The 11,963-nt window shown below is 46.3% G+C and overlaps 1 protein-coding gene across 2 annotated transcripts in view; it reads left to right on the forward strand.

Moving 5' to 3' along the window:
• The window catches only part of pgap6 (post-glycosylphosphatidylinositol attachment to proteins 6), a 38,838-nt gene extending 26,875 nt beyond the window's left edge, over positions 1 to 11,963 (forward strand). The window contains exons 9-13 of one of the 2 annotated variants that reach the window (XM_045712560.1): positions 2,302 to 2,435; positions 3,440 to 3,618; positions 6,490 to 6,636; positions 6,784 to 6,900; positions 9,416 to 11,963. In XM_045712560.1, the coding sequence (XP_045568516.1) occupies positions 2,302 to 2,435; positions 3,440 to 3,618; positions 6,490 to 6,636; positions 6,784 to 6,900; positions 9,416 to 9,706 (868 nt within the window). In that variant the 3' untranslated portion in view covers positions 9,707 to 11,963. Of the gene's footprint in view, positions 1 to 2,301; positions 2,436 to 3,439; positions 3,619 to 6,489; positions 6,637 to 6,783; positions 6,901 to 9,010; positions 9,385 to 9,415 lie in introns of those variants that run through there. The other variant, XM_045712567.1, reaches the window with a different exon arrangement.

The following is an 11,963-nucleotide window of genomic DNA, read 5'->3' on the forward strand; positions in this document are numbered from 1 at the left end:
CCACAGCTTTATGTAATGTACCATCCACAGCTGTATGTAATGTACCACCCACACCACAGCTGTATGTAATGTACCACCCACACCACAGCTGTATGTAATGCACCACCCACACCACAGCTGTATGTAATGTACCATCCACAGCTGTATGTAATGTACCATCCACACCACAGCTGTATGTAATGTACCACCCACACCACAGCTGTATGTAATGTACCATCCACAGCTGTATGTAATGTACCATCCACAGCTGTATGTAATGTACCATCCACACCACAGCTGTATGTAATGTACCATCCACAGCTGTATGTAATGTACCATCCACACCACAGCTGTATGTAATGTACCACCCACACCACAGCTGTATGTAATGTACCATCCACAGCTGTATGTAATGTACCATCCACAGCTGTATGTAATGTACCATCCACACCACAGCTGTATGTAATGTACCGTCCACATCACAGCTGTATGTAATGTACCACCCACACCACAGCTGTATGTAATGTACCACCCACACCACAGCTGTATGTAATGTACCATCCACAGCTGTATGTAATGTACCATCCACACCACAGCTGTATGTAATGTACTATCCACACCACAGCTGTATGTAATGTACCATCCACACCACAGCTGTATGTAATGTACCGTCCACAGCTGTATGTAATGTACCGTCTGCACCACAGCTGTATGTAATGTACCGTCCGCACCACAGCTGTATGTAATGTACCATCCACAGCTGTATGTAATGTACCGTCCGCACCACAGCTGTATGTAATGTACCATCCGCACCACAGCTGTATGTAATGTACCGTCCGCACCACAGCTGTATGTAATGTACCATCCACTGCTGTATGTAATGTACCATCCACACCACAGCTGTATGTAATGTACCACCCACACCACAGCTGTATGTAATGTACCACCCACACCACAGCTGTATGTAATGTACCATCCACACCACAGCTGTATGTAATGTACCATCCACACCACAGCTGTATGTAATGTACCGTCCACAGCTGTATGTAATGTACTATCCACACCACAGCTGTATGTAATGTACTATCCACACCACAGCTGTATGTAATGTACCATCCACAGCTGTATGTAACGTACCATCCACACCACAGCTGTATGTAATGTACCATCCACACCACAGCTGTATGTAATGTACCGTCCACAGCTGTATGTAATGTACTATCCACACCACAGCTGTATGTAATGTACCGTCCGCACCACAGCTGTATGTAATGTACCACCCACAGCTGTATGTAATGTACCAGCCACAGCTGTATGTAATGTACCAGCCACAGCTGTATGTAATGTACCATCCACAGCTGTATGTAATGTACCGTCCGCACCACAGCTGTATGTAATGTACCATCCACACCACAGCTGTATGTAATGTACCATCCACAGCTGTATGTAATGTACCGTCCGCACCGCAGCTGTATGTAATGTACCGTCCGCACCACAGCTGTATGTAATGTACCGTCCGCACCACAGCTGTATGTAATGTACCGTCCGCACCACAGCTGTATGTAATGTACCATCCACAGCTGTATGTAATGTACCACCCACACCACAGCTGTATGTAATGTACCACCCACACCACAGATGTATGTAATGTACCATCCACACCACAGCTGTATGTAATGTACCATCCACACCACAGCTGTATGTAATGTACCATCCACAGCTGTATGTAATGTACCACCCACACCACAGCTGTATGTAATGTACTGTCCGCACCACAGCTGTATGTAATGTACCGTCCACACCACAGCTGTATGTAATGTACCGTCCACACCACAGCTGTATGTAATGTACCGTCCACACCACAGCTGTATGTAATGTACCATCCACAGCTGTATGTAATGTACCATCCACACCACAGCTGTATGTAATGTACCATCCACACCACAGCTGTATGTAATGTACCACCCACAGCTGTATGTAATGTACCATCCACACCACAGCTGTATGTAATGTACCAGCCACAGCTGTATGTAATGTACCAGCCACAGCTGTATGTAATATACCATCCACACCACAGCTGTATGTAATGTACTATCCACACCACAGCTGTATGTAATGTACCATCCACAGCTGTATGTAATGTACCACCCACACCACAGCTGTATGTAATGTACCGTCCGCACCACAGCTGTATGTAATGTACCTTCCGCACCACAGCTGTATGTAATGTACCGCCCACACCACAGCTGTATGTAATGTACCATCCACAGCTGTATGTAATGTACCATCCACACCACAGCTGTATGTAATGTCTCTCTACAGTAGTGACTGTGGTAATGTAACAGTGACGCCACAGCTGTCCGTATCGGCCTGTATCGAGGACTGTGGGACGTTTGGAGAGTGTCGACTGTTGAGGTCGTACAGCTATCTCTACGCTGCCTGTGTCTGCAAAGCCGGTAGGTCACGCTCACACAGACACACACACACACACACATACACACACACACAGAGAGACACATACACACACACACAGAGAGACACACACACACAGAGAGACACATACACACACACACACACACACACAGAGAGACACATACACACACACACACACACACACAGAGAGACACATACACACAGAGAGACACATACATACACACACACAGAGAGACACATACACACAGAGAGACACACGGAGACACACACACACACACACACACATTTATCATAGTGTATACTATCATTCGAAAGTTTGGTCACCTTCTTATTTCAGGGGTTTTCTTTATTTTTACTATTTTCTACATTGTAGAATAACAGTGAAGACATCAAAACTAGTAAATAACACAAATGGAATCATGTGGTAAATGGAAAAAGTGTCAAAATATATTTTATATATTTGTGATTCTTCAAAGTAGCCACCCTTTGCCTTGATGACAGCTTTGCACACTCTTGGCATTCTCTCAACCAGCTTCATGAGGTAGTCACCTGGAATGAATTTCAATTAACAGGTGTACCTTGTTAATTTGTAGAATTTCTTTCCTTCTTAATGCGTTTGAACCAATCAGCTGTGTTGTGACAAGGTAGGGGTGGTATACTGAAGATTGCCCTATTTGGTAAAAGACCAATTCCATATTATGACAAGAACAACTCAAATACGCAAAGAGAAATGACATTCCATTATTACTTTAAGACAAGAAGGTCAGTCAATCTGGAAAATGTCAAGGACTTTGAAATAGACTTGCTTGGGCCAAGAAACACGAGCAACGGACATTAGACTGGTGGAAACCTGTCCTTTTGGTCTGATGAGTCCAAATTTGTTCCAACCGCCGTGTCTTTGTGAGACGCAGAGTAGCTGAACGGATGATCTCTGCATGTGTGGTTCCCACTGTGAAGCATGGAGGAGGAGGTGGGATGGTGCTTTGCTGGTGACACTGTCTGTGATATTGTCTGTGTGTGTGTTCAGGTTGGAGCGGGTGGGGCTGTACCGATGACGTCACAGCCCAGTCGTACGGTCGTCAGCTGACAGCGGTTCTACTGCTCACGCTCAGTAACCTCCTCTTCATCCCGCCCATCGTCATCGCTGTCCGACGCTGTTACGTCACCGAGGCCTCCGTCTACCTCTTTACCATGTTCTTCTCTACTGTGAGTTATACAGACTGACCTGTTGTCTACCTCTCCGATCTTTTTATATTGTCTTTATTGTTTACACCGCCAAAGCAAGTGAAATAGATCAATTAAATAAACAATATAAAATGAACAGTAAAACATTATACTCACAGAAGTTCCAAAAGAATAAAGACATTACAAATGTAATATTATGTCTATATACAGTGTTGTAACGATGAACAAATAGTTAAAGTACAAAAAGGGAAAATAAATAAACATAAATATGGGTTGTGTTTACAATGGTGTTTTGTTCTTCACTGGTTGACCTTTTCAAATCTTCTTGCTGTGATTGGTCACTGTGGTATTTCACCCAGTAGATATGGGAGTTTATCAAAATCGGGTTTGTTTTCTAATTCTTTGTGTATCTGTGTAATCTGAGGGAAATATGTGTCTCTAATATGGTCATACATTTGGCAGGAGGTTAGGAAGAGGAGCTCAGTTTCCACCTCATTTTATGGGCAGTGTTGCACATAGCCTGTCTTCTGTTGAGAGCCATGTCTGCCTACGGCGGCCTTTCTCAATAGCAAGGCTACGCTCACTGAGTCTGTACATAGTCAAAGCTTTCCTTAAGTTTAGGTCAGTCACAGTGGTCAGGTATTCTGCCACTGCGTACTCTCTGTTTAGGGCCAAATAGCATTCTAATTTGCTCAGTTTTTTTTGTTAATTCTTTCCAATGTGTCAAGTAATTATCTTTTTGCTTTCACATGATTTGGTTGGGTCTAATTGTGTTGCTGTCCTGGGGCTCTGTGGGGTCTGTTTGTGTTGCTGTCCTGGGGCTCTGTGGGGTCTGTTTGTGTTGCTGTCCTGGGGCTCTGTGGGGTCTGTTTGTGTTGCTGTCCTGGGGCTCTGTGGGGTCTGTTTGTGTTTCTGTCCTGGGGCTCTGTGGGGTCTGTTTGTGTTGCTGTCCTGGGGCTCTGTGGGGTCTGTTTGTGTTGCTGTCCTGGGGCTCTGTGGGGGTCTGTTTGTGTTGCTGTCCTGGGGCTCTGTGGGGTCTAATTGTGTTGCTGTCCTGGGGCTCTGTGGGGTCTAATTGTGTTGCTGTCCTGGGGCTCTGTGGGGTCTAATTGTGTTGCTGTCCTGGGGCTCTGTGGGGTCTGTTTGTGTTGCTGTCCTGGGGCTCTGTGGGGTCTGTTTGTGTTGCTGTCCTGGGGCTCTGTGGGGTCTGTTTGTGTTGCTGTCCTGGGGCTCTGTGGGGTCTGTTTGTGTTGCTGTCCTGGGGCTCTGTGGGGTCTGTTTGTGTTGCTGTCCTGGGGCTCTGTGGGGTCTGTTTGTGTTGCTGTCCTGGGGCTCTGTGGGGTCTGTTTGTGTTGCTGTCCTGGGGCTCTGTGGGGTCTGTTTGTGTTGCTGTCCTGGGGCTCTGTGGGGTCTGTTTGTGTTGTTGTCCTGGGGCTCTGTGGGGTCTGTTTGTGTTGCTGTCCTGGGGCTCTGTGGGGTCTGTTTGTGTTGTTGTCCTGGGGCTCTGTGGAGTCTGTTTGTGTTTGTGAACAGAGCCCCAGGACCAGCTTGCTTAGGGGACTCTTCTCCAGGTTTATCTCTCTGTAGGTGATGGCTTTGTTATGGAAGGTTTGGGAATCGCTTCCTGTTAGGTCGTTGTTGAATTTAACGGCTCTTTTCTGGATTTTGATAATTAGTGGGTATCGGCCTAATTCTGCACTGCATTATTTGGTGTTTAATGTTTGTTCACTGAGGATATTATTGCAGAACTCTGCATGCAGAGTCTCAATGTGTTGTTTGTCCCATTTAGTGAGTTGTTGGTTGGTGAGCGGACCCCAGACCTCACAACCATAAAGGGCAATGGGTTATATAACTGATTCAAGTCATTTTTAGCCACAGATCCTAATTGGTATGTTGAATTCTCTCTCTCCATCTCTCTCACTCTCCCTCCCCCTCTCTCTCTCTTCCACTGTCTCTCCTTCCTTCTCTCCCTCTCCTTTCCTCTCCTCTCCTCTGTCTCCTCTCCTCTGTCTCCTCTCCTCTGTCTCTCGTCTCCTCTCCTCTGTCTCCTCTCCTCTCTCTCCTCTCCTCTGTCCCCTCTGTCTCCTCTCCTCTGTCTCCTCCTCTGTCTCCTCTCCTCTGTCTCATCTCCTCTGTCTCCTCTCCTCTGTCTCCTCTCTCCTCTCCTCTGTCTCCTCTCTCCTCTCCTCTGTCTCCTCTCCTCTGTCTCCTCTCTCCTCTGTCTCCTGTCTTCTCTCCTCTGTCTCTCCTCTCCTCTGTCTCTCCTCTGTCTCCTCTGTCTCATCTGCTCTCCTCTGTCTCCTCTCCTCTGTCTCCTCTCCTCTTGTCTCCTCTCCTCTGTCTCCTCTGTTTCCTCTGACTCCTCTGTTTCCTCGCCTCTCCTCTCCTCTGTCTCCTCTTTCTACTCTCCTCTTTCTCCTCTTGTCTCCTCTCCTCGCCTCTGTCTCCTCTCCTCTGTCTCCTCTCCTCTGTCTCCTCTCCTCTGTCTCCTCTCCTCTGTCTCCTCTCCTCTGTCTCTCCTCTCCTCTGTCTCTCCTCTGTCTCTCCCTCTTGTCTCCTCTCCTCTGTCTCCTGTCTCCTCTCCTCTGTCTCCTCTGTCTCCTCTCCTCTGTCTCCTCTCCTCTCCTCTGTCTCTCCTCTCCTCTGTCTCTCCTCTCCTCTGTCTCTCCTCTCCTCTGTCTCTCATCTCCTCTGTCTCTCCTCTCCTCTGTCTCTCCTCTCCTCTGTCTCTCATCTCCTCTGTCTCTCCTCTCCTCTCCCTCTCCTCTGTCTCCTCTCCTCTGTCTCCTTTCCTCTGTCTCTCTTCTCCTTTCCTCTGTCTCTCCATCTCCTCTCCTCTCCTCTCCTCTTCTCTGTCTCCTCTCCTCTGTCTCCCTCTCCTCTCCTCTCTAGTTCTACCATGCGTGTGACCAGCCTGGTTTAACAGTGATGTGTATCATGGATTACGACACTCTCCAGTACTGCGACTTTCTGGGTTCAGTGTGTTCTATCTGGGTCACTGTTCTCTGCATGGCCCGAGTCAGAGACCCGCTCAAATACGTAGGTTACACACACACACACGCACGCACACACACACACACACTCACAGACCTACTACACACACTCAGACTTGATATGTCATGGTAACGCTTGTTTTGGTGTGTGTGTGGTGTGTGTGTATGTGTGTGTGTGTGTGTGTGTGTGTAGGTGTTGTTTATGCTAGGTACTCTACTGATAGCGATGTCCATGCAGCTGGACCGAAGAGGACTATGGAACATGCTGGGGCCCATCCTGTGTGCTGTGCTGGTTATGGGGACCTCCTGGGTAACTATTCAGCCATGGGGCCTCCTGGGGCCCATCCTGTGTGCTGTGCTGGTTATGGGGGCCTCCTGGGTAACTATTCAGCCATGGGGGCTCCTGGGTAACTATATATCCATGGTGACCTCCTGGGTAACTATATATCCATGGGGACCTCCTGGGTAACTATATATCCATGGGGACCTCCTGGGTAACTATATATCCATGGCGACCTCCTGGGTAACTATATATCCATGGTGACCTCCTGGGTAACTATATATCCATGGCGACCTCCTGGGTAACTATATATCCATGGGGTTTTCCTGGGTAACTATATATCCATCGGGCCTCCTGGGGTGACCTCCTGGGTAACTATATATCCACGGGGACCTCCTGGGGTGACCTCCTGGGTAACTATATATCCATGGGGACCTCCTGGGGTGACCTCCTGGGTAACTATATATCCATGGGGACCTCCTGGGGTGACTATATATCCATGGGGACCTCCTGGGGTGACCTCCTGGGTAACTATATATCCATGGGGACCTCCTGGGTAACTATATATCCATGGGGACCTCCTGGGTAACTATATATCCATGGGGACCTCCTGGGTAACTATATATCCATGGGGACCTCCTGGGTAACTATATATCCATGGGGACCTCCTGGGGTGACCTCCTGGGTAACTATATATCCATGGGGACCTCCTGGGTAACTATATATCCATGGGGACCTCCTGGGTAACTATATATCCATGGGGACCTCCTGGGTGACTATATATCCATGGGGACCTCCTGGGTAACTATATATCCATGGCGACCTCCTGGGTAACTATATATCCATGGGGACCTCCTGGGGTGACCTCCTGGGTAACTATATATATCCATGGGGACCTCCTGGGGTGACCTCCTGGGTAACTATATATATCCATGGGGACCTCCTGGGGTGACCTCCTGGGTAACTATATATCCATGGGGACCTCCTTGGGTGACCTCCTGGGTAACTATATATCCATGGGGACCTCCTGGGTGACTATATATCCATGGGGACCTCCTGGGTGACTATATATCCATGGGGACCTCCTGGGTAACTATATATCCATGGGGACCTCCTGGGTGACTATATATCCATGGGGACCTCCTGGGGTGACCTCCTGGGTAACTATATGTCCATGGGGACCTCCTGGGTAACTATATATCCATGGGGACCTCCTGGGGCGACCTCCTGGGTAACTATATATCCATGGGGACCTCCTGGGTAACTATATATCCATGGGGACCTCCTGGGGTGACCTCCTGGGTAACTATATATCCATGGGGACCTCCTGGGTAACTATATGTCCATGGGGACCTCCTGGGTAACTATATATCCATGGGGACCTCCTGGGGCGACCTCCTGGGTAACTATATATCCATGGGGACCTCCTGGGTAACTATATATCCATGGGGACCTCCTGGGTAACTATATATCCATGGGGACCTCCTGGGTAACTATATATCCATGGGGACCTCATTCATGTAGTAACCAAAAAAGTGTTTAACAAATTAAAATATATTTGAGATTCTTCAAAGTAGCCACCCTTTTCCTTTGACAGCTTTGCACACTCTTGGCATTCTCTCAACCAGCTTCATGAGGTAGTCACCTGGAATGAATTTCAATTAACAGGTGTATCTTGTTAATTTGTGGAATTTCTTTCCTTAATGCCTTTCATCCAATCAGTTGTGTTGTTAGGGGTGCAGAAGTTGTGACAAGGTAGGGGTGGTATACAGAAGATAAGCCCTATTTGGTAAAAGACCAAGTCCATATTTTGGCAAAAACAGTTCAAACAAGCGAAGAGAAACGACATTCCATCATTACTTTAGGACATGAAGGTCAGTCAATCTGGAAAATTTCAAGAACTTTGAACGTTTCTTCAGGCGTATCGAGGGCTGAAGAGAAAACAGTTTTAGCGTTCCTCCTGCCAGGGTTAAGGCTGTGTGTTGTCCAGGTGTATCGAGGAGTTTCCTCCTGCCAGGGTTAAGGCTGTGTGTTGTCCAGGTGTATCGAGGAGTTTCCTCCTGCCAGGGTTAAGGCTGTGTGTTGTCCAGGTGTATCGAGGAGTTTCCTCCTGCCAGGGTTAAGGCTGTGTGTTGTCCAGGTGTATCGAGGGGTTTCCTCCTGCCAGGGTTAAGGCTGTGTGTGTTGTCCAGGTGTATCGAGGAGTTTCCTCCTGCCAGGGTTAAGGCTGTGTGTTGTCCAGGTGTATCGAGGGGTTTCCTCCTGCCAGGGTTAAGGCTGTGTGTTGTCCAGGTGTATCGAGGGGTTTCCTCCTGCCAGGGTTAAGGCTGTGTGTTGTCCAGGTGTATCGAGGGGTTTCCTCCTGCCAGGGTTAAGGCTGTGTGTTGTCCAGGTGTATCGAGGGGTTTCCTCCTGCCAGGGTTAAGGCTGTGTGTTGTCCAGGTGTATCGAGGAGTTTCCTCCTGCCAGGGTTAAGGCTGTGTGTGTGTGTGTGTGTGTGTGTGTGTGTGTGTGTGTGTGTGTGTGTGTGTGTGTGTGTTCCCAGGTGTATCGAGGGGTGAAGAGGAGACGCTGTTACCCTCCATCTTGGCGGCGTTGGGTACTGTTCCTCCTCCCGGGCCTGGCCTCGGCGCTGATCGGCGTGTGTGTGTACGTGTTCGCTGAGACGGAGGACAACTACCTGTACACACACTCTCTGTGGCACGTCCTGGTCGCCTCCAGCGTGGTCTTCCTCTTACCTCCGGGAGAGACGGACTCTGTTATCGCCTGGAGGCCCGCAGTCTGCGGTTACACACTCTGTCACAGCACGAAGGACGAGTTATACACCGTTACATGACCTCTGAACCCCCCTGGACCTGTGGAGACCGACTGTCTCATGGGTATCAGGGCTGTGACCATACCAGGATTGGACAGATTGGTTTTGGGGGGTTCATGGTAAAAAAAAATGTTTGGTTTTGTCCTTTAAAAAACCTGCTGGGTGTAAAATCTAGTGTTTTATAGATGGGAAAAACATGAATGATGTTAAATCTAGTGTTTTATAGATGGGAAAAACATGAATGATGTTAAATCTAGTGTTTTATAGCTGGGAAAAACATTAATGATGTTAAATCTAGTGTTTTATAGCTGGGAAAAACATTAATGATGTTAAATCTAGTGTTTTATAGCTGGGAAAAACATGAATGATGTTAAATCTAGTGTTTTATAGATGGGAAAAACATGAATGATGTTAAATCTAGTGTTTTATAGCTGGGAAAAACATTAATGATGTTAAATCTAGTGTTTTATAGCTGGGAAAAACATTAATGATGTTAAATCTAGTGTTTTATAGCTGGGAAAAACATTAATGATGTTAAATCTAGTGTTTTATAGCTGGGAAAAACATTAATGATGTTAAATCTAGTGTTTTATAGCTGGGAAAAACATTAATGATTTAAAATCTAGTGTTTTATAGCTGGGAAAAACATTAATGATGTAAAATCTAGTGTTTTATAGATGGGAAAAACATTAATGAAGTTAAATCTAGTGTTTTATAGATGGGAAAAACATTAATGATGTTAAATCTAGTGTTTTATAGATGGGAAAAACATTAATGATGTTTAAAAACCTTTTCACTACATGTATAATACTGGTATGGTCCCAGCTTTGCTGTATGTATGTATGTATGTATGTATGTATGTATGTATGTATGTATGTATGTATGTGTGTGTGTGTGTGTGTATATATATATATATATATATATATATGACATATATTTCTAGTCGAGGATATTAATGTTTTTACACTAATATATTTATATGACATCACGGTGATATCACTGCCTGCTAATCCATCACGTCTTGCCCCTCCCTCTTCCTCCTTTCCTCCTCCTCATCCTCCTCTCTAGTTTAGATGCACTACTAGATAGATGAAGACTGCTAGTTAAAGCAGGGAAGTTCAATGGTATAGATCAGGCCTCTCCTTTCTAATACGGGACTAATTCAGACCTGGTATAGATCAGGCCTCTCCTTCTAATACGGGACTAATTCAGACCTGGTATAGATCAGGCCTCTCCTTCTAATACGGGACTAATTCAGACCTGGTATAGATCAGGCCTCTCCTTCTAATACGGGACTAATTCAGACCTGGTATAGATCAGGCCTCCTTCTAATACGGGACTAATTCAGACCTGGTATAGATCAGGCCTCCTTCTAATACGGGACTAATTCAGACCTGGTATAGATCAGGCCTCCTTCTAATACGGGACTAATTCAGACCTTGTATAGATCAGGCCTCTCCTTCTAATACGGGACTAATTCAGACCTGGTATAGATCAGGCCTCTCCTAATACGGGCCCAATTCAGACACGGGACACCAGGTGAGTGTAATTAACTAGCAGAAACAGAAGTGTTTCGGGCCTCCAGAACCAGAACTGAACAGCCCTGACTAAAGAATAGTGGAAGATTCTAGCAATGAAGATGTTTTTCCTCATGGATACAATTTATGTCTCTGTGTGCAGTTTGGAGGAAGTTAAAGGTCGTTTTCACCAGCCAACGCTAACTAGCATTAGCACAATGAGTTGTAGTCTACCAGTACAGCTAGCACCTGTAGACTCACTCCCTTACCCTGACCTCAATGGGCCCTGTTCCAATTCTATACCCTCCCTCCGTTCCTAACTCCCTTACCCGCACCTCAATGGGCCCTGTTCCAATTCTATACCCTCCCTCCCTCCGTTCCTAACTCCTTTCCTTCTCCTTAAAGCACTTTCATGACTAAGTGTAATAATGTCATTTTAATGACATCTAAATGTAATTTGTCTAGAGGTTTTTCTCTAAATGTGTATTTGCTTTTGAAACAAATCAGATTGTGTATCCAGTGCCTCTCCTCTCTCTCTCTCTGTGTTCTGCAAGACCAGTTCCACCATAACTCAGATTTTTCTGGTCATATTGATTATATATCACAGTGATATTAAGTTAGAATGAAGCATTTTAAATGTTCTGGTGTTGAGGTTAATAATGATCATGTTGTCGTGTCTTTGGCTATGCCGTATTAAGTGATATGACATGCTATTCTATAAAATGATTTCTCTGTAATAAATATTACCTGATTTAAGCTAA

The sequence above is a fragment of the Salmo salar genome, chromosome ssa02, assembly GCF_905237065.1.
Source record: "Salmo salar chromosome ssa02, Ssal_v3.1, whole genome shotgun sequence".
Classification (NCBI taxonomy): domain Eukaryota; kingdom Metazoa; phylum Chordata; class Actinopteri; order Salmoniformes; family Salmonidae; genus Salmo; species Salmo salar.